At 39.9% G+C, this 21088-nt stretch overlaps 1 protein-coding gene across 5 annotated transcripts in view; it reads left to right on the top strand.

Moving 5' to 3' along the window:
• The window catches only part of tanc2b (tetratricopeptide repeat, ankyrin repeat and coiled-coil containing 2b), a 193163-nt gene that overhangs the window by 47185 nt on the left and 124890 nt on the right, over positions 1-21088 (top strand). For 4 of the 5 annotated variants that reach the window (XM_046853996.1, XM_046853995.1, XM_046853993.1 and 1 more), the window contains exons 2-3: positions 711-776; positions 18044-18143. In XM_046853996.1, the coding sequence (XP_046709952.1) occupies positions 18077-18143 (67 nt within the window). In that variant the 5' untranslated portion in view covers positions 711-776; positions 18044-18076. The remainder of the gene's footprint in view (positions 1-710; positions 777-18043; positions 18144-21088) is intronic. The other variant, XM_046853997.1, reaches the window with a different exon arrangement.

Genomic DNA, 21088 nt, shown 5'->3' with positions numbered 1-21088 from the left:
TGACTCGTTGTTCTTGCTGATGAAACCCACCACAAGTGTTGGATAATACGTGAACTGCATGGGGTCCAAGTCTGTAGACTTCTTTGGCACCAGGGACGATGGTAGTTGTGTTAAGGCACGTAGGAACAACATCGCTTCTTAGGAAGAGTTTGAAAATGTCAGTGAAGACATCCACTAGCTTTTCTGCACATTTCCTGAGCACTCTGCCAGGAATGTTGTCTGGTCCAGCAGACTTCCATGGGTTATCTCTGCACTGCTTTCATCTTTAACATCCACCTTCCTGAAATATTTCATATAGCTCCATTATTTACTTCAGATGCTCCAAAAACATTTCCTAATCGTGCTGACTTCTTTCATGGGATTTGGGGAATTGTAGACTGCCACCCCAAAACATAGTAATCAGCAATCCCTTTTTTGAATGGTGTGAATTTTTACACATAGTAAATAATGTGTATTGTGATGTAGGTGTAGGTAAATCTGCTACAAATTGTGTGCAGAGAAGTAAATCCTTTTTTTTTTTAATGTTTGTGTGCCTTATCAGCGCAGCAGTCAGGTCTCTCAGGTCTCTATTCATAACTGATAGGCCCCCCTAGAAACCCAGCAATATGATTTATTTGCTTTCTGCCCTACTTGTAAATCAGATGATGAAAATACATTGTCTGATATGTTCATATAAAAGAGGCTCATTGAGTTATTCCCTGTTTTTGTAGTTTATTGCAGATGCATGATGCATGGAGAGAGGGGGTGGATGAGTTAGTCTAAGCCTACAACACACAGTAAGTCTTTTTCTCTTTATCATTTTTTGCATCACACACACATACACACACACACACACACACACACATACACACACACACACACACACACACACACACACACACACACACACACACACACACACAGAGTACAGTATCTACTGTGTACTGTACATACACCAAACAGCTATAACATTTAAAACACTTGCCTAATATTGTGTAGGTCCCCCTTATGCCACAACACCACACCAAAACTTCTTCCCATAGGGTATCCTTGTGCCATTTCCTCCCCAGGTAAGAGATGCACAGGCACCAGGTCATTTGTCAGAAAAAGTCAGTTTCATCTATTGATCCATGATGCAGGTTCACAAAGCAAACATCTTATGCTATAGCGCTCTGACTTTAACCCTATTGAACACCTTCGGGATGAGTTGGAACGCTGACTGCACCCCTGCCCTCCTCACCTCACCTACATCAGTACCTGACTTTACTAACACCCTTATGTCTGAATGAGCACAAATCTCCCCAAGCACACTCCAAAATAGTGGAATACCTTCCTATAAAAGTAGGAGCAAAATGGGACTGAATGTGGAATGCAATGCTCAAAAAGCACATAGCATACTTATGATCAGGTGGCCACAAAACATTTGGCAATATACTGTATGAAGGCCATAACACAAGATGCAAACTATTTATCAGCAGTTTGAAACAGATAGCCAGACTGGAATTTGTAAAAAGAAATGCAGACATAATGCCATAAAATTATGGCAAAATGCAAAATGTTGCCATAATAAAATAAAATATAAAACCATTGTTCAATCAGGATGGAGGTAATATCACGTCTTAGGCTTGCATAGCTGCTTCTAGAACAGGCTCACTAGCAGCAAAAGAGTAAAATCAGAAATCTACAGAAAACTTTTGTTTATAACGTTTTTATAAAAGAATGCGTCTAATCTGATTAGGAAAACTTCATCATGCAGCACGACAATGACTTTAAGCACACAACAAAGCACTTCAAAAGAGAGAGAAATTAATAGGATTCTTTTTCTGATTAAATAATCCGATTAATCTGATTTAAAAAAAAAATAATCTTAGAATGAGATGTTTTGCTTATTATAAATATATACAATCCTAATTTAGGGTATGTATGTGTAAAAGTGTACTTAAAAAATGCAAAAGCCACATATTGAGTTTAACTATCATTTATTTTAACATTCTAAAGCTTATAGTGGCTGCTTGTTCAGGAGTGCATGGGGATTTCTCCTTGAACAAATTCACTCATGCTGGATTGTTTCTATCTGTAAAACACACACACACACACACACACACACACACACACACACACACACACACACACACACAAACAGCGTTTGAGTATACAAGGTGAAACAATTTGTATAAATCAACATTTCTATTGTTTTTAATGATAATTGCAGATGGCAAGTTGACAACCATACTTAAAAATAATCTATATAAAATATAACACAATATTGTTTTGACACTTTTTGTTTAACAAAACCTTAACATTTTGTTCAGTTGTGAAGATATAAGCATCTAGAATATAATAAATAAAATTTTGTATAATAATTAAATGATATATGCATAAATTAAATATACAAACATTAAAAACAAGCATTTGAATGTCGTAAAGCTGCAGTACATCACGTTAAATGCCGTAGTGATTGCTTGATTCAAACTATGCATTGGTGTACAAATGCATAATCATTCGCTGAAAACCACAACAGTGAATAAAAATGTAATTGGTTTTCTGCTGCTATTATTTGCTGCTTTTAGATTTAGTGTTTGTTCTCACTGTTTGCACTGATTCCATCACTATGTTGTGAGCGAGCTGATCGCGCAACCGGATGCTCGGGAGTCACTCCAGAACAGATCCGGTGCGATTATCCCGAAGTTAGCAAACAAACAGTTTATACAATAGCTATTCCTTAAACTGTACCATTGTCACATGATGAGGATTTTTAAACAGTTTTTGCTCACTGAGCTGATGTTTCGCCTTCATCCGTGACTTGGGACGCACACTTTTCCTGCTGCTGGTTGACTCTATATATTCCGCCATTTCGCAAGCAGCTGCATTATCTTACCATCACGCTAACCCCTAACTTGAACAACCTAATCGAAAAACAATCGAAAAAAAATCGATAATGAATGTAATCATCGAAAACACATCCATACGTTTGAAATTCTGACTGATTCTCTAATCTGTCTCTTTTTTGTATGTCAAACCCAAAAATCTTCAGTGCATAGTTGGCATTACTTTCCCAATACTTTTGAAAAGGGCAATATATAAACACACACCTATAGGTATTCTAGCAGAGCATAAGAGTCTACTATAGAATGCATTTCGATTCTAGCATGGCCCAGAATGTGACTAAAGCAAATTATCATTGTAGGATTAAATACATTTATCTCAGTACCAAATGCAGTCCCTCTGCCAAGGTCGATTACTTTCGCTTATAGTAAACAGCTCTCTCCCAGCCATGCATCACAACTTCATTTGCTCGCTTAGAATGCCTGTCATGGACACAGGACACACACACACACACACACACACACACACACACACACACACACACACACACCTATACACTTTAGCTCTTTTTTTTATTCTCTCTCTGTCTGATCAGGCAGACAGAGGGCACTTACAGCATACTAATAGACCTGCCTAGAGTCAGTGATGTAACCTACAGTTCCCCCACACAATAATGATTTTTTCTCATAACGATCTGGTTTGTACAGACGAAGGATGGTCAAATAATAACCAAATTTTATACAGCACCAGGCATTTGAATTCCCTTCCTCTTTCGAAAGACATGTGAACTGGTGTGCACCATCAATCTATTATGAGTCTGAAAACAATGAAGGTTGATTGTAATTGTAACGACTGGGTCACGATCACCTACAATTCGAAAGTTTTTCTGAATGCTTCAACTGATTATATATGCAGCATTATCTTGAATATTAAATCAGGAATAAAATTATTAATTCGTCTTCAGTAGCTGGAGGGATGTTTAGAGCTTAGACTAAAACCAACGGAAATTGGACAGGAATACCCTCTATACGGGGCACCAGCTCCATGCATACACAAATTCACACAGAGCGACAATTTAGCATATCCAGACCATCTTTTTTGGGGGCAGAGAAAAACCTGGGCAGTAACCCAAGCTCAAGATTGAACCAGTAACCCGTGTAAAGCAGCAATGGTACATGTATGTATTAGTGAAGTTAAGCCATGTTGTGGCAGTGGACAATAATGCGAGTGCCCAGTTCAAACACTCAATACTAACACATTGAGCCTATCAGGCCAATGGTGCTTAATCTTTCCTGCTGCTTGTTCAATATTAATTAAAGTCAACATGGTGCTGTCAGTGCTCCTGATTATTCATCTTACTCCCAAAAAAAACTGCAGATAATTGAGAGAACAGATGCCCACTTCCATGGTTTTAGACACTTTTCAGTCTCCACTGAGAATAAACAGATGCTTATTTTTACATTATTACATTAGTTTAAAGATTGGCCATGGCTTTATTTTTTCCTCTTGTCACTTGGTGGAAATTTTATATTATTATAAGTGTTTATCTAATGCATGGGAGGGTGATGTGTCAATCTTGTGTCATGATTATTGAAGGCATTACTATGATACATGATATGCATCACAATATTTAGACTTACTCACAAACCTCCATCAATAGAGTGGGGCTAAATAAAACACAATGATTTATATAATGTCAAAAAAATGCATCTAATTTTTTTTTTATTTGGAAAAGAATAATAAGAAGGATGTTTATTTTATGAAAAGACAAAACATTGAAATCTATTTTTTGGACAAGCCGACTTGTCCAAAAACACATATTTTAAATATATAATATGTATATAATAATTTTGTAGGAACTTTAGACAAAACAATTCTATTGATTGATCTCTCAGCAGTAATGGTTTGTGTAATGGTTAAAATTTCCCAGTAATTCCTGCCTGAAAGACACTTTTCTCATGATCAAGACCTCAACCACTCAGTACTTGGATTGGATTCTGCCTCATTTATGAGCCACTTTGTCTGCCAAAATAATAAATGTGCTTTTCCCTTAGTATTAGACGTAATAAAAATGCTAATGTGCTCTACAATGCTTCTTGGATACTGCTTTTGTAGCTTTCATTAGTCTAGCATTTTTAATGTTATAAAACTGTAGAAATAAGTATTAACAGGTAAGAAAGCAAAAAGCTTCCAGTTATTTGTTTGTATTCACACACACACACACACACACACACACACACACACACACACACACACACACACACACACATATACACACTCACACACACAGACACAAACATTTACACACACCCCAACACACACTCATCAATCACTCAACAGGCCGTCAGTGTATTTAAGTATTCCCAATAGTCTATTCTCTTCATGCCACAGCATTTCTTTCAGATGTTCTACATTTTGGAGTAAGTTCCAGTTTCTAACTAATCAGGTTTCAGCCGTCACACGTTACCAGGGTCAAAGGTAATTGCCGTAAGGCCAGCACTGTAACCACTGCAGGCGTACTATTGATTAGAATCTATGTTGCTTGAAGCTGTTGCTTTAATCAATCAGATTACAACTCGATTTCTCCAAGGCCCACTCGATGGCGTCTAAACACACATCATTTTCATATCCTTTGATTGGATGGTCAGAGTACTCACTAGACAGCTCTTAAACCACATCTGCTGCAAAGCGCATAGGCTCAAATATATTCATGTGGATTTAATAGTTGTTTTTTCATTCCATTTTAACTGACCGAGGAGAACAAATGGATTTGGTTTCAGATATACTTACAAGGACATTTACAAGACAGACTATCCAAGATAACCTGGACATCGTGAGGGAAGGTCAGCCAAAACAGTTGTTAAGCTTTTTTCATGAACCATTTATACTTTTGCTTTTTTTTCCCTGTAGAATTTTTGCAAAAAATACACAATTTGCCTTCCTTTTCAATGACTATATAAACAGTAATGCATAGAAAAATGCAATAAAAACCCAAGGTCATTTTATTAGGTTAATTTTGATGCCTCTGCTAGTGATGATGTATAAGGTGGTGCAGCTGTAGCTGCAGTGAAAGGAGACTTTGAATTTTGTTCATTGGTTTCATATTTTAGTAAAGGCTTCATTCTATCTGTATTAGACAACTGTATGTGATGCATGATGTGATTCTCTATTGTGATGGTTTCTATAGCCATGGCGTCATGCAGGACACCACTGAATCTCTAGATGTGTCTATTAATCTATGAATAGATACTTACACACACACACACACACACACACACACACACACACACACACACACACACACACACACACACACACACACACAGAGAACAAGAGTTCTGTTGATGGGCAGCATTTCCACTCTGTCTAATGTATTTTATCGTTATGGCTCTTGGCCCATGTAGGAGTGTGTGCTCCTGTTCAGCAGAGAGATGATACAGCAGATCAGTGGGCTGAGCCACTGCCTCCCTCTCAGCAAATGCAGAGCTGAACTTCATTGTAATGTGAATGTGGACTTGGACATGCTCTGAGTTCCTTTTTGAGAGAGCACTTCCTTATGAACCCTCCTCAATGCCTGATTATTCTGTATGAGCATCTCATTTATTTTGCGATAATGCATAGAAGAAACCTAATACTGTGACTAAATACCAATAACAAAAACCTATCAATCATTGTTAGTTCATCTGTTAACCACAAAGTCTCTGATGCATGCTGGTCAGCTTGATACTTTACACTTTCACGCATGATTATGAAATTAGCATAAGCGAGTAATGTGCTTCCCCAGTGCTTGCGAGTCAAGCTGAGGTCACAACGCCACATTAGTGCTGATTTAGTTTTCTTTCAAAGAGACACGTTCAAAGGTTTATTGCTAATATACTGCATCCTTGTCATATAATTGCATTGGATATATTATACATAATGCTGTTAGATTAAAGTTAGATTTTTATTTTAAAGGGAACCGTAAAAGATTAACATGAAATTCTTTATTGCCGACACATTTGCGTCATAAACGTGTGACTGCAGGATAGACGAGAGTGACATGTGACCATGACAGAGTATGTGTTCTTGGCTGCTTCAGTGGACAGATATATTTTGCTTGCAAAAAAATTACAAGTGATTACAAGCTCTCAGCAGCTGAATACTCAAATCCTTGCTTAGAAATCAAGACTAGCTATTAGATAAGCTGGACAGAGCAGGATGCAACCTTTATCGTGGTGGTAAACCGAAGAAAACGTTGCAATTAGAAAAAGGAAAAAAAATTATTAAGTTGCGGGATAATAATGTACTGGCTGGGATTGATGGTCTATCATCTTGACCACCTAGGCATGTGTTTTGTAAGGGTGTCCTCGACTAAGGATTTACATAGGCGAATCAGAATAATCAAGTCTTGCCTATATTCGACTGATAATTAAACCATGTCTATGTGTGTGTGCTTGTGTGTGTACGGGTCCTGGAGTTGTAAAACAGTTGTAGTAGTTGTGGTACTAGTCCTGAAAACTGTTCCTCATAACATTTTAAAGCCACAATGTACAGAACATTACATAAAAATAGAAAATAAAATCTATAAAAATATTTCAGATCAAAAAACCTAAAAAAAAATAACAATTCAATAACTGCAGAAAGGCCACACTGAAGACAGGATTTGCATTTCACATGTAGGCAAATCAAATTAAATTGACTAAATCTCCTGTGCGAGCACACTTTAAGTACAGCGCAACATTGATGCACCGAAAAACAATCAAAAATTAATTTACAGAATGAAATTAAAACAGACTATACCTTTACAGAATATCTCAGACATTGTTAAATATTTAAATACCTGCCACCATGATGCTCCTGTGGCTCATGGATCAGGGAAAGTGAAAAATCAAACACTGGGGGGGCTTGTTTCTTTTCACGTTTTTATGTACAACATTATCAAAATAGGCTGTATATTGACGCATTGGGAGAAATCCGGTAGTTCTATGTGAAGTAAGACATTGAGCACCCCATATAACCAAAATGTCATGATCCTTGTTACATAAAACCTTTGCGAAGATTTGACTGTAAAATTGGTAGTCGAATTAGGCTCCTCCTATGGTATCATCAAATATTTGACTATTTGGTGTCATCCCTAGTGTTTTGAGCTCAAACACCATGACCACCTAGGCCTATGTTTTGGCTGCCTCTGTTCCACAAGCAATGTAGGTAAAGGTACAGTAAAAAAAAAAATCTATAAGGGCATTTGGTGTGTACAGTGGTCAAGCTTCTGCTTTCACTTTTAAGGGCAGTAGTGTCTTAGTGGTTAAAGTACTAGGTTAGGGAGGATACAGGCAAATGTTTGGCACTTAAATGCAGCCCATAACCTTGCTCTAGGGGTGCAGTAATATGGCTGACCCTGTGCTCTGGTCTCAGTTTCTTTACAATCTGGGTTAGGTGAAGCAAATCATTTCACTATACTATTAGAAGTATATGAAACGTAAAGTCCAAAATTAAGGGTTAATTTCCACTTGCTTAAATAGATAAAGTTAGATAAAGTGTGTGCACTCATAAGTGTGTCGGATCCCTTGTGAATATGCCAGCAAACTGGGGTCACATCCAGAAACCAGAGTGTGTTCTGCAGTTCCACAGTGGCCTGTTCTACTGTCAAAATGGGGCTATCAGCAACACTGGTTGTTTAGTCTGTGAGATCTGTGCAATTTGCCCTACCTATAAACCACAGTTCACAGTGAATTTGTTCACCGAACAAATCAACTGCTATTGTTCCAAATAATGTAAATTGCCAGTCCACAAACTGGGGACTGCTTCAGGATATCAGTCTGGTAATTAAGTCTTATACACAAAAGATATGCATCTGCCATTTCCACAGCTTTCTTGCCAATTTAGATTTTCCATCTGTCCCCCAGGCTTTAAAGGCATGCCTTAAAATAGAACCTGTGCCCTGTACTGACATCTCCTATACCTTTACTTTTGACCAGAATCTTTATGATATTATCATTCATGCTGAATTGTATAAGGTAGAAAATTTCATTTACACTGCAACCAGCATTTCAGCCAAATAGGGAGTACAGTCAATTGCGGGTTCTCATTTGGAACCTAACTAACAGCAAGTTGCGGTTTATCTTAAAATGCACAGAAATCCGCAGCGGGACTGAATGTTCAGGAAAGTTAAGAATAACATTTTAAACTTTTATATTTGGTCAAATACTGTACACATTTATAAAGTGACATAATGTCTAGATGAATTCACTAAGGTACCATCCAAAATTGGCGGATTTCCTATACTCTTAGAACGTAGCCTCTGGGAGTTCCAGGGAACCACTGTATATATGTTTGTCACCACTCAGATGATATATTGATATATTTCTGCTTGAATAGAGAGGGCCAAGTGTTTCTTGAATGCAGTTTCTATGGCCTGTTTGGGCATTTTCTGAATTAAGGACCAATCCACCCAAATATTTTTTCAAATGCCCTTAATTAATTTTCCACATTCAATTCGGTGTTGAAAATGTATATTATTATACATATATTATTCATATATAATGAAATTCTGGGACAATGTTTTACAAGTTCTTGCATTGGCACATTCGCATATTTTCACATTAGTTAATGGTTTTGTACACTACCCACAATGCAAATGAACTGCTGTCTGTTAGTGGCGAATTAGCTCTTGCTTCAAAGCATGGAAAATCTGGCTCTTGTCAGTGAGCCAGATCATTTGGCTCAGCTCACTAATAAAAGCTGACTTTTTCAGACCCCATTTGGTTGAGTGCCATTTCATTTTAACTGAATAAAGTTTGTCAATTTGCCTTTTTCAAACTGTGGTTACAATATTTTATAAAATCCTGTGCTTTCTGTGATTATTTTTAATTGCATTTAAAGGTAAATCATTTTAAAATTTGCCCTAAAAAAATAAGTAAACATCAGTAAACATCATATAATTTTACCTGCTGTGTCTGTGCTTCATTGAGGAGATTAATTCCTGTTCATCCTGATAACTGATTGCCTCCCCTTGACTACATTCAGTACAGTACATTTTCAATAAGCAGCAGTGCAGTGGATCTTCCTTGTCATGCTGCTGGGTACACACAAAGTCAAGCAGATGTTCAAAAACAGGTTCCATTGAAGCATTTTAATTTAATTATACAGTGTGAGAAACAGCACTGTGTACATATATAAAACCAAAAAGCATGAGCCTGTTGTTAAGCATTCCCAAGTGGGGTAACAGAACAGTATTCTCAGGAGATGCTTGGTGGCTGGGAGTCAAGGGAGTTGGCAAAGTTTTCTGTTCTCTCTGTGTGAAAGGGATAGCATTTTTTCTGCCCTGTCAATCACAGTAAGACGAACCATGAACCCAAATATTTAAAGGGCAGACTCCCTGACCTCTAAATATTCTGTGACTTTGAAATAAGGGGGAAAACAATAAAGGTTTGTGTTTATATAAAATCTTGAAAAAATTTAGAATGGTATTTAAGAAATAAAAAAGAAGAAGGAAAGAAGAAGGAAGCGTGGCAGAGATGCAGGGGGTGTGGCTTGGAGACACAGCATCTCGTTCCCTCAGGGAACTAGGGTTATATACGTAAACTAGAGACGTTCCCGTTCAAGGAGCTTGACCAGTTCCTACTTAGTGTGTAAGAGCACAGCCAGAGTGCAGGACAGAGGAGCAAGAAGGTCAAGGTTATAGAACCCGACGAAGGTTGGTGAGGTGGACCAGCCAGCAAGCGTTGCAAATGTCCTGGAGTGGGATTTCAGCGGACCTGGCCGTGAAGGCTTCCACACTCAGAGTGAAGTAAACATTGAACCCGAAGGGAGTGGGGAGACCAGAGGACTCATAAGAAGATGATATGGCATCCACAATCCACCTACTGAGAGTCTGCTTGTTGGCAGGGAGCCTGTAGGTGCCCTTAGAGCCCTAGCAGACAAACAGCTTTTTCCACAGTTCTGTCCTGTGGACAGTTTAGCTTCTCCTAGTCAGGGCCTTAAAAAGAAGGAGGATAGAATGCCTGCAGAAAGACAGGTCATGATGGAACTTAGGGCACCTTAGGTACATACCCTGGTCTGTGGTAAGAAAGGCACTGACCATGCCAGGAGTGAACTCTAGCAGGGACGGCGCCACAGGGAGAGCCTGTAGGTCATTGACCCTCTTCAGGAAGGATATAGCCAGAAGAAAGGCAGTCTTAACTGACAAAATCTAAGGGCCACCTTGGCAAATAGCTTGAAGGGGGGCTTTGACAGTACCTCCAGCACGAAGGCCAAGTCTCACACAGGCACTGAGACAGGAACATAAAAAAACCATCGGGGCATTTAGCAGGAAGGCCCTGTCCCTGTCAGGAGTCAAGTCAAGAGGCTTTTATTGTCATTTCTACTATACACAGTGGTACACAGTACACAGTAAAAACGAGACAATGTTTCTCCAGAACCCTGGTGCTACACTAAACAACAACAAACAAAACAACATAGAGCTACAACACAAGTTACATAAAGTGCATCGAGTGCAACCTGGTGCAAACAGTGCAGACAGACAGTGCAGACAGACGCCACAAGACAAGACACAAAACCCTATATAGGGCCGACCAGTAAACCTACTGTATACTTGATTATACAGTACTGTACAAGAAGACTGTAAAAACTATACAAACTAAAAACTATATCCCAGAAGTGAGTATAATACTAGAGCTGACATGGACCGCCCTACAGCCTTGGCCGTTTCTTCGGTGGCCCTAATAGCTAGGTCACCTGACCTAGCTATTAGGTCACCTAGCTCCTTAACATCCTCAGCCCCAGAGCCAAATCCCTCATTCATGGCAGCAGCCTGGCATGCCTGCAACACAGCCATAGTGTGGAGGCAAACCGCAGCCTGACCTGCTGCCATGTAAGCCTTGCCTACCAAGCCGAAGTCAATCGCAACAGCTTGGTGGGCAGAGCCGGGGCCTTAAGGGACGCTGCTACACTCAGGGATAGACAGCCAGGCAGCCAGTGTCTCTTTAACCTGAGGCATTTCCCCATAACCACTCTCTTTCATTCCCACCACTTTCACATACAGCGAGACATTCAAGGTAAAGTGGCGGGCCGCATTACGGCTGTCCCCGGATCTAGACACCTCAGTGGGCAGATTTGGGATAAAAGGCAGACCACGACGTGAAGGTAGTGCTTTAGTGCGTAGAAAAGCATTTATCCTGCTTACTCGGTGGGTGCTGCTTCTGCTTCTCTTCTGGCTAAGCCAATTCAAGCTTTCAAACCAACTTATTCAAACAGCATGAGTCACTACCTCCAGGAGCTCTTTGTACAGCACAAGCTGGAATGAGTCTGTGGGCTTGCTGGTCTCCATAATTTTCCTCTCCTCGGAGGAAGAAAGAAGGTGCACAATGCTGCTTCTACTGGGGGAAGAAACCGCCAAAAACGGCATGCTTCCAAACCAGGGAGCGAGTGCTAGACCAGGCAGATGAGGTGGTAGAAAGGGGCATGCCCATCTCCAAGCCCTCTGCCAGGTCTGCTTGCGAGCCCCATGACATCTGATGACGCTTTGCCTCAGCACCAGCAGGGCCAGAGCCGTGAGGAAAAGTGCGCTCCTCAAAGAGCGTTCTCCGGGAGCGGAGGGTCCACATGGACATGCAGCTACATTGCCACCGCCGGTGACGTCGCATCTCTCCATTGGCTGGATTAGACACGTGATTCAGAATGTGGACAACGTGGAAGTGTCCCCAAACTTTGCGACTCAGTTTGAGTTTCTGAAAGGGAACTTAGAATTTTTAAGTTTCTGGAAGTGGGACTTCACACACAATAGGGAGAACCTGGCAAACTCTATATAGAGAGTAAACTGAGCTCAGGACTGAGCTGTAAGGCAGCAACACTACATACACTATATGAAAAAAATTATGGAGGCACACAATTGTATAGGATGTCTTTAAAAATGATAGAATTTAATTTTCCCTTTAGTTGAACTAGGAAACCCAAACATGTTCCAGCACAACAATACCCCTGTGCATAAAGCACGCTCCATAATGATTTACATGGGATCTCTCCTTACCTCTAACTGCACCCAGGCCTCCTCACCCTACATTAGTGCCTGACTTTACTAACAACTTTGTGGCTGAATGAGCCAAATCCAGCCTTCAAAATCTAGTGAAACTGAAGAGTGGAGGTTATTATAAAAGCTAATAGGGATTAAATGTGGAGACATGCAAATCTTAAATTCAGGTATAATAAAAGTTTGCATGCCAGCTCTAATGTGTGAAGCACTGGGTGAATTGAGTGTTCATGCTTACCTTTATAATATTTTGGTTTTCATTTTAATCAACTCAACCCTGCCTTTCTATGTTTACATGACACACATTTGTGTGTATATATATATATATATATATATATATATATATATATATATATTTAAAAAAAGAAAATTCAAGCACTGCTGTAATTTAATATAATTAATATAATGAAACAAGGTAAAATAATTTTGTATTATTTTGGAAATAAAACCTGAAAGCAAACAGTTTTTGACATCTCCACAATAATTTCTAGTGTTTCATAACAAGGTTTATTAGGTGTTGATATAAATTGGCACCTTTCCAAGCTGATTTAATGCTCACTGAGTGCAACCCTAAAAGCCCAAAACCTCTCAAAGATAAATTGGGCTGTAAAGCTTGTAAATGGTTTGAAAAGCAACTGATTAATTAATTGAGTTGATGGACCTTTTGAAGCATCTGATGTAATTAACTGATCGCTTTAATTGAGTGTGGATGGAGAAAGCATGAACGTTCCACAGCCATAATTATAGTATTGTCTAATGATTCATAATTCCAGTCTAACATTCTCAAATTGGTTTAATTTTGCATCTAGTGGGCACATGTGCTTGGTTTTTGGATTCAAGTTCGATTGGGTGTGTGAGTTTGAGTGGAGCTTCTCACTGCATGAGTGATTGATAGGATGAGATGGAATTTGTAGGATTTTTATGTATTGGTACTTCAATTGTATAATTTATTTTATGATTTTTATAGATTATATTTCATTTTATTATTTAATGTATTATTCGATTTTTTTTTTTTTTTGTGCAACATTATTTAACACCCTGGATTTTTGCCCAAATATTTTTTTATTTTACTAGTATGTTCTACAATCACTCACTGGAGATTCCCTCAATGTTATCTACCTATTAATAATTTCATACTATGTGGAGATTCTTACGTTTTCACCCTTTTTTCTGGCTTTCTTTCCAAACTTCATAACTCATTACAAATTGCCTCGCATGTTCCTCAGCTCACTGGCATAGTTTGACACCTCAAAAAAGCTTGAAGGCCTCACGTTGCCAGCTGTCGCAGTCCTTTGCTCTTCCATTCCATGTCTCTCTGAACCCTGTTACTGTATGCAAATGTTGTTTTTGCTTCTTTCTGTAGCCGCTAATCACGTTGTTGTGCTCTAAGCTCTAATGGCTTCTAAGAGGAGCGCAAATTTGTTTTAAACATGCAGTTGCTAGGTTCGACGTTCACCAAGGCGTAGAAAGTGTTGACAGCCAAGGAGCAGGGTTAATAATCATACCTCCAGTGTCTTCGCTGATGAGCCAATTAAAAAGAAAAAGAAAGTTTTCGGATGAAAAGATACATACTAGCATTATGAGAGGACACATGTGGCTATAATTGGACTGGGGCACTAGATTGAACGGTTCGTCGACTTTTGTTAGAAATTTCTCGTGCCTGAATGATTTGACAGTAAAAAGTCACCTGTATGCAGAGTGTGTGTGTATGTGTGTTTGTGTGTGTGAGTGTGTGTGTCTGTATGTGTGTGTGTGAGAGAGAGAGAGAGAGAGAGAGAGAGAGATTTGTCAAAAAATGTGCGAAAATAGAAAGTAACTGGACTTCTTTGAATCAGGGTAGACTACTACTCCAGTGTAATTAAACGCTAAATGTTTTCACTGTCACTGTTATATAATATACCTATAATATAATATAATATAATATAATATAATATAATATAATATAATATAATATAATATAATATAATATAATATACCTACTTTTTGCATTAAACTAATGTTATATGGTATTATATATTTTGTTACCTTCATTTATGCTTTTCATTATTTCTCAGAAACAGAATTAGCTAGCTAGGGCAAGCGTCACGATACTGTTGGATCGTCCATGAAGATTGTCTCTAGGTTACGTATGTAACCCTAGTTCCCCGAGGGAACGAGACTCAACGCGTCTCAACGCTTTGGGAACGCCTTGCATTGTCCACGCTCTGAACCACGTGGGAAATCTGGCCAATAGGCAAGTCAACCAGGAGCTACAAAATGGTGGTAGCGACATTAGCTTCTGCAAAAAGAGAGAAGGTAAGCGCTGCAGGGAAGCTGGGAGTGGGGCCCTGGGACGCAGTGTCTCGTTCCCTTGGGGAACTAGGGTTACATACGTAACCTAGAGACGTTCCCCATTCGGGAACTCAAGCTGCGTCCAATCATGACACACTGACCAGACCCTGCCTAGTGTGTGAAAGCCTCACAACCAGGATGTAGGACAGAGGAGCCCGGAGTGGCTCTGAGGTTGAGGTCATAAAATCTGATGAAGGTCAGCGGGGTGGACCAGCCCGCAGCGTCGCAGATGTCCTGGAGCGAGACTCCAGCGGAGTCTCCGAATGGAGTGAACCTTGACCCCGAGCAGAGCGGGGAGACCAGAGGACTGATAAGATGATGAGATAGCATCCACTACCCACCTGCTGAGAGTATGCTTATTGGCAGGGAATCCCTTCCTGTTAGGGCCATAGCAGACAAACAACTGCTCCGACTTTCTCAACGGATTCGTCCTGGATACACATACAGCCAGTTTTGCTTCTCCTGGTCGGGGGCTAGGAACGGAGGAGGGCAGAATGCCTGCAACACAAGTCATAAGGGAGTTGTAGACACCTTAGATACGTACCCAGGTTTCGGGTAGAGAAAGGCACTGGCCATGCCAGGGGCAAATTCCAGGCGAGACGGGGCCATGAAAAGAGCCTGCAGTTCCTCGACCCTCTTCAGGGAGGAAATTGCCAAGAGGAAAGCGTTCTTCACAGACAGGTACCTAAGAGCCACTTTGGCCAGGGGCTCGAAGGGGGGGTCGGATAGAGCCGCCAACACAATGGCCACTCTGGGTCGTGTCCCTGGGACCACAGGAGGACCCGTCACGCCAGCTTGTATAAGGGGCGAGAACGGAGGTGGTTGATATATGAGACCACCGCTGTATTGTACGTGTGAACCAACACATGGCAGCCCCTCAGGTCTAGGAGGAAGTGTTTCGCTCATGACCGCTCCCCACCTCGTGAGGGTTGCGTCCGTTGTTAGCATTACGCGATGAAAAGGAGTTCCCAAGACGGGGCCCTGGGACAGGCACATCGGTTCTCTCCACACATCCAAGGCTCAAAGGGCATGCCATGAGATCTTGATGGTATTGTGTCGATTGCCCTTCTAGGAGAACTCTTTGTCCTGGAGCCACCACTGGAGGGGTTTCATATGGAGGAGGCCAAGTGGAATCAGATTGTATGCTGCCTCCATGAGACCCAGCAGCCTCTGGAACTGCTTCACAGTGAGTGACTGGCCTTCTCTTACTCTCCCGACTGCAGTGAGGATAACTTTGATCCGGGCGGGAGACAACCATGCTAACAACCTGGTCCAGTCCCACACCATGCCCAGGAAGGTGGTTCTCTAAAGTTCCATCTCGATGGCCCCTTTCCTCAGGAAAGCACGCACCTTCCGTTCCAGGACCAGAGCCTGCTTGGGTCTCGACATGGTGGGACACACAACGTTAAACCGGGGAGGAGAGGACCCGAACTGAATCGGGTAGCCCCTCTCTATAGTACGCAGGACCCACTGAGACACCAGAAGAAGTCCAGCAGAATTCCCCAGGCCGTCAGAAAATTCCTCAAGGGAACTAGCCCCTCGGGGCTGGCCTCCGACCCACCCCCAGTGGCTGGAGCAATGCCCTGCAGCCATTGAAGCCTACTGAGAGTGCTTTCCCCGGTGAACGGGAGCTTGGCCAGCAGCCGGGTTCGAATAGCCACACGGCTAAAAATGCTAATAGTTGACTTCTCTAAAACCAACTAAGCATGCTCCCAAGCTAAGCAAACAACACATCGGTTGCATGTACCGTGTACTTCATGAAGGGTATGGTTGACATTGGTTGGAGTGGAAGAGTGGTTTGCTACAGAGATCTGACCTCAACCCTACTGAACACTTTTGGGATAAATTGTAACAGTGAAACTGCTCTGCAAGCCTGCTCACACTACATCACAATCTAGTTTAACTAACACTTTTATAGCCGAATAAGCACAAATCGGTTGCGTGTACCGTGTACTCCATGAAGGTACAAGCACACTCGAAAATCTAGCCGAACACCTTTCCAGAAGAGTGGTCAGATACAAATCTTAATGTCAGGTGTCCACAAATGTCTGTCCATATAATGTACCTAAAGAACCAGCAAATTTTTTTTTGCTACCAAAAGTATTTGGTAGAACCGAGTGACTTTTTCTCATTCATCTCGAGTTATGTTAATTATTTTATTAATACAAATAAAGATGGGGTTGAGGGTTGAGGGCCTTGCACAAGGAGTCACAGCTTGAATTCATGACCTTCATGAACCACTGAGCTGCCACTCTACTTGAGCACAAAGAACATTGCACAGCTCCATCCAGGCTGCATTCAGGTCTGGGCTCGACCCAGCTATGTGTGCCCCATAGGTGGGGTGTGAACCCCAGTGCAGAGACAAATTTAAACCAGTTAAAAATTCCAATATATTGTAAAGTAGAGAAAAATAAAAGTGTTACCATGATAGAACAAAAAAAAGGGTACAGAGTAGACATCTACAAAATCGGGTCCAAAAATAGAGCTCAAAATGCTTCCCAAAATTAAAACCAAAACCATCTTTTATATGTAGAGGCACTATAATTTTTGTGCTTTGTGTATAAAAAAGTAGGGAAAAACCCTTTTTGGATTACTGACATGAGTATTTGTAAATGCTTGCTCAGTGCAGGTTACACCACAGTGTGAATGTTGTATTCAAGTGCAGTGGAACATTCAATACAACAATACAATTCTTTCATGCTGGGATGGACATCTATAAGTATATAATTTACTCACTCTTAACCAACAAGAGCAAATTTACTAAAGAATCAAAAATAAAAGTAGTTTCATCTTAGCTGCCAAATTATACGTATTTATTTCTCTCTCTCTCTCTCTCTCTCTCTCTCTCTCTCTCTCTCTCTCTCTCTCTATTACACTCCCTTCCTTCTTCTCTGTGTACAGGTATTGCACTAGATCTACCCATCCATTGGCATTATGTTTAGGAACAGCCTGAAGATGCTTTTGGGGGGCAAAGCCAACCGGAAGAGTCGTAACAGCAGTGGTCAGTCTGACTTTTTTTGCATTTTCTTTGTATGGCTTTCTTTGCCTTTTTTCTTCAAATGGCTTGTTTTTTTATGTTGCATTGTCAAGCATCTGACATCAAGTAATAAAGAAAACATAATTTTACGCTTTGTCATAGCCAAAACCTGATTCCTAAAATGTTTGAATTACAACATGTAAACTGCACCAAAACTATACACACTAGTCTGCTATTAGTTACTTTTAATTTAAAAAAAAAAAATTTAAAAGCTTTTAATTTAAAAAAAGGACCTGTTTCCAATAACACACACAGGATTTTCATACACTTACTTTTTGCGAAGTACTGTATACGTGCTGTTTGCTCTAGCTTTTAGTCTGTTGTCCTGTTTATGCTGTTTAAAAATCACCTGACCCTGTGCATGTTTTTGACTCTGTTTTTGATTCACATTTCGAATCTCTCTGCCTTACACTCATTCACACTCTTTTAAGCTTACACTAATTAAAGCTGCCCAATTGCATTTTTATCTATCTGAGGCATTTTTATACCAGCATTTACTACTCCCCTGATTGTTTTTTTTTTTTTCTTGAATTAATGGTGAGTATTAACTGCAGTACCTGTTTGCAAGGTGATTTCCCTGTGTAAATATTGATGTTCCTTTTAGACTTCAATCACCAGCTCTGCCCTTTATGTCTACTTTCCTTCCATTTCAATATTATGGTTTCAGTGTGGGTAATGGTTTCTTCAAATACGTTGCTGCGTTTTCTTTCTGCAGCTCTGCAAAAGGTCAGCCTTCTCCTCTCTAGGTCTTGGGAGAATTGTTTTTCCTGATCCCTTTGACTTTTTACCTAACAGCTCACAGCCGTTTGAGGTGTTTCAGTCTAAACATTCGTGTCTTTTATTAAACTTGCAGTACATCGACGGTTTCTCATTAGACTTTTTAATAAAAAGTGTATTTAAATAAGATTGACCACAGCATGTGGACATGCCGGCTTTGAGCTTTCTAATAAACATTGCTGCACTGTTAAATAGAAAAACACCATTAACTGAACAAGTGAATCATCTCATGGTGAATAATTGATAATAGGAATAATTGAGGTAATCTTTTTTTACTTAACTTAGAATCAGTGAAAATAAATCTTTTTTTAGAAAGAAAATGTCATTACTTTTGTTTTTGTAGTCTACTCCACAGCTATGTGACTTAGTAATGCTGCAGGCTACATTAATCACCACAACCAAAGCCTGACAGATGCTGAACACCTGTACAGATGTTTTGCCAAACAACATTGCTCATTTTATGCTTTATTTAACTGCAATAATGTCACTGTTGCATTTGTAAACCACAGTAATTCTTTGTGTTTAAATTGCATTATGGGTTTTTTTTGCAGCTGAGAAATCACTTGAGAGTCATTGAGGGTCAGCCAAAAGACATTAGATGTTGCTCCTGCTTTTGTTAGAACACCAGTTAAATGGTTAACATAACATTTATAAAAGGACGGCAGCTTATGCACTGTATGTCTAATGGTATTTTGACCCATAACAGTGCTGTTATAATAACCGACACTTTTCTAAAAAGGCTTTCTGCTAGATTTTGGATTATGTCTGTGGAGATTTGAGTATGGGTAATGTCAGTTCACACCAGCTCTGGTTTACAGTCATTGTTTCAGTTCATCTCAAAGGTGTTCAGTAAGGTTGAGGTCAGCCTCTATGCACAACACTTGACTGTTCCACTCCAGCTTTCTCAAGCCATGTCTTCATGGAGCTTGATTTGGGCCTCTTAGTTCCAATTAAGGAAAAGAAATGTGCTACAACATATAAAAACATTCTGTACAATATTCAATTTTGTAAGTTGTCCACATATTTCTTGCAAAACAGTGTACTTAATATGTGCATACTTGCCGGCAAAATAGTGTTTCTTTTAGCTGCACTTGACATTATGTGTTTAGCTGCCAGTAATGCTAAAATGTACGAAGGTTTAACTATGTTTAATTTTATGTAAATGTTGATGTTGTTTTATTTATTGTTGTTTGTGGCAGCAGGGGGCGTTGCCTCAGATGCTGTGAGTAACAGGGAACACTAATTAGTAAAAAACCACCCACAGGTGTGTGATCCTTACTGCTCACAAACCGTCACTTTACCACGCCCCCACTGCCACAATATTATCATATATATAAATATTATTATATATAAATGTTTTTTCTCTGGTAGTAGATAGTTAAGCCTTCCCCATGTTTGGAATAATTATAATACACTTAGACTTTTTTATTTAAAGAAAACATATTTACTTTCATTTCCATGTGAATGAGTTATTTCTGTAAAGATACAAAAAAACACGTAAAACTGGTGGAAATTAGAAACATTTTACAGTCGAGTGTAAATGCATTGAAAATCAAAACTCCATTTTACAGCTGTATGGAATTACTTTGTGTCCAAGAACAGCTTTTGGCTGCATAAACTTTTTCAGTAAACACTGGCAGCCCGTGGCTTTTGGTAAGGGAAAAAAGAAAGTAGTTTATATGCAAATTTGACTGACCAACAGAGAAGCAGAACCGCAGGCTCAGAGCACTTCATCATTTCTGCCAACTCTCATCTGTCATGAGTCTTTACATAGTGATGGTCAAAGGCATTATAATCTGGCATGAAATAAAGGTCTCCAGACAGGTTAGGTGATTCATCATAGACAGTGGGATGTAAAGTGCTATTCTGTAAAATGGAGGATTGTGGCATTCAACTGACTTGCAATTATTAAATGTACATTCCGAATGTTTGTATAATGGCATTTAAATCTTGGCATATTCGCATATGCAGCATTAGTTTGAATTGAACCCTGGTGCATTGTCCTCTTTGGCATGGTTCGTTCAGTCAGGTCAGATCACAGCAATTGCACCCTTGTGTGGACTAAAATAACTGCTTGTCTGAGCAGATCTCAGTCTGCTTCCAGTTAATCAGGTATTGCACTTTAAACTTCA

The sequence above is a fragment of the Silurus meridionalis genome, chromosome 7 (genome assembly GCF_014805685.1).
Source record: "Silurus meridionalis isolate SWU-2019-XX chromosome 7, ASM1480568v1, whole genome shotgun sequence".
In the NCBI taxonomy this organism is placed as follows: Eukaryota; Metazoa; Chordata; class Actinopteri; order Siluriformes; family Siluridae; genus Silurus; species Silurus meridionalis.
The sequence above is the reverse complement of the archived record's forward strand: the minus strand, read 5'-3'. Positions and strand labels throughout refer to the sequence as shown.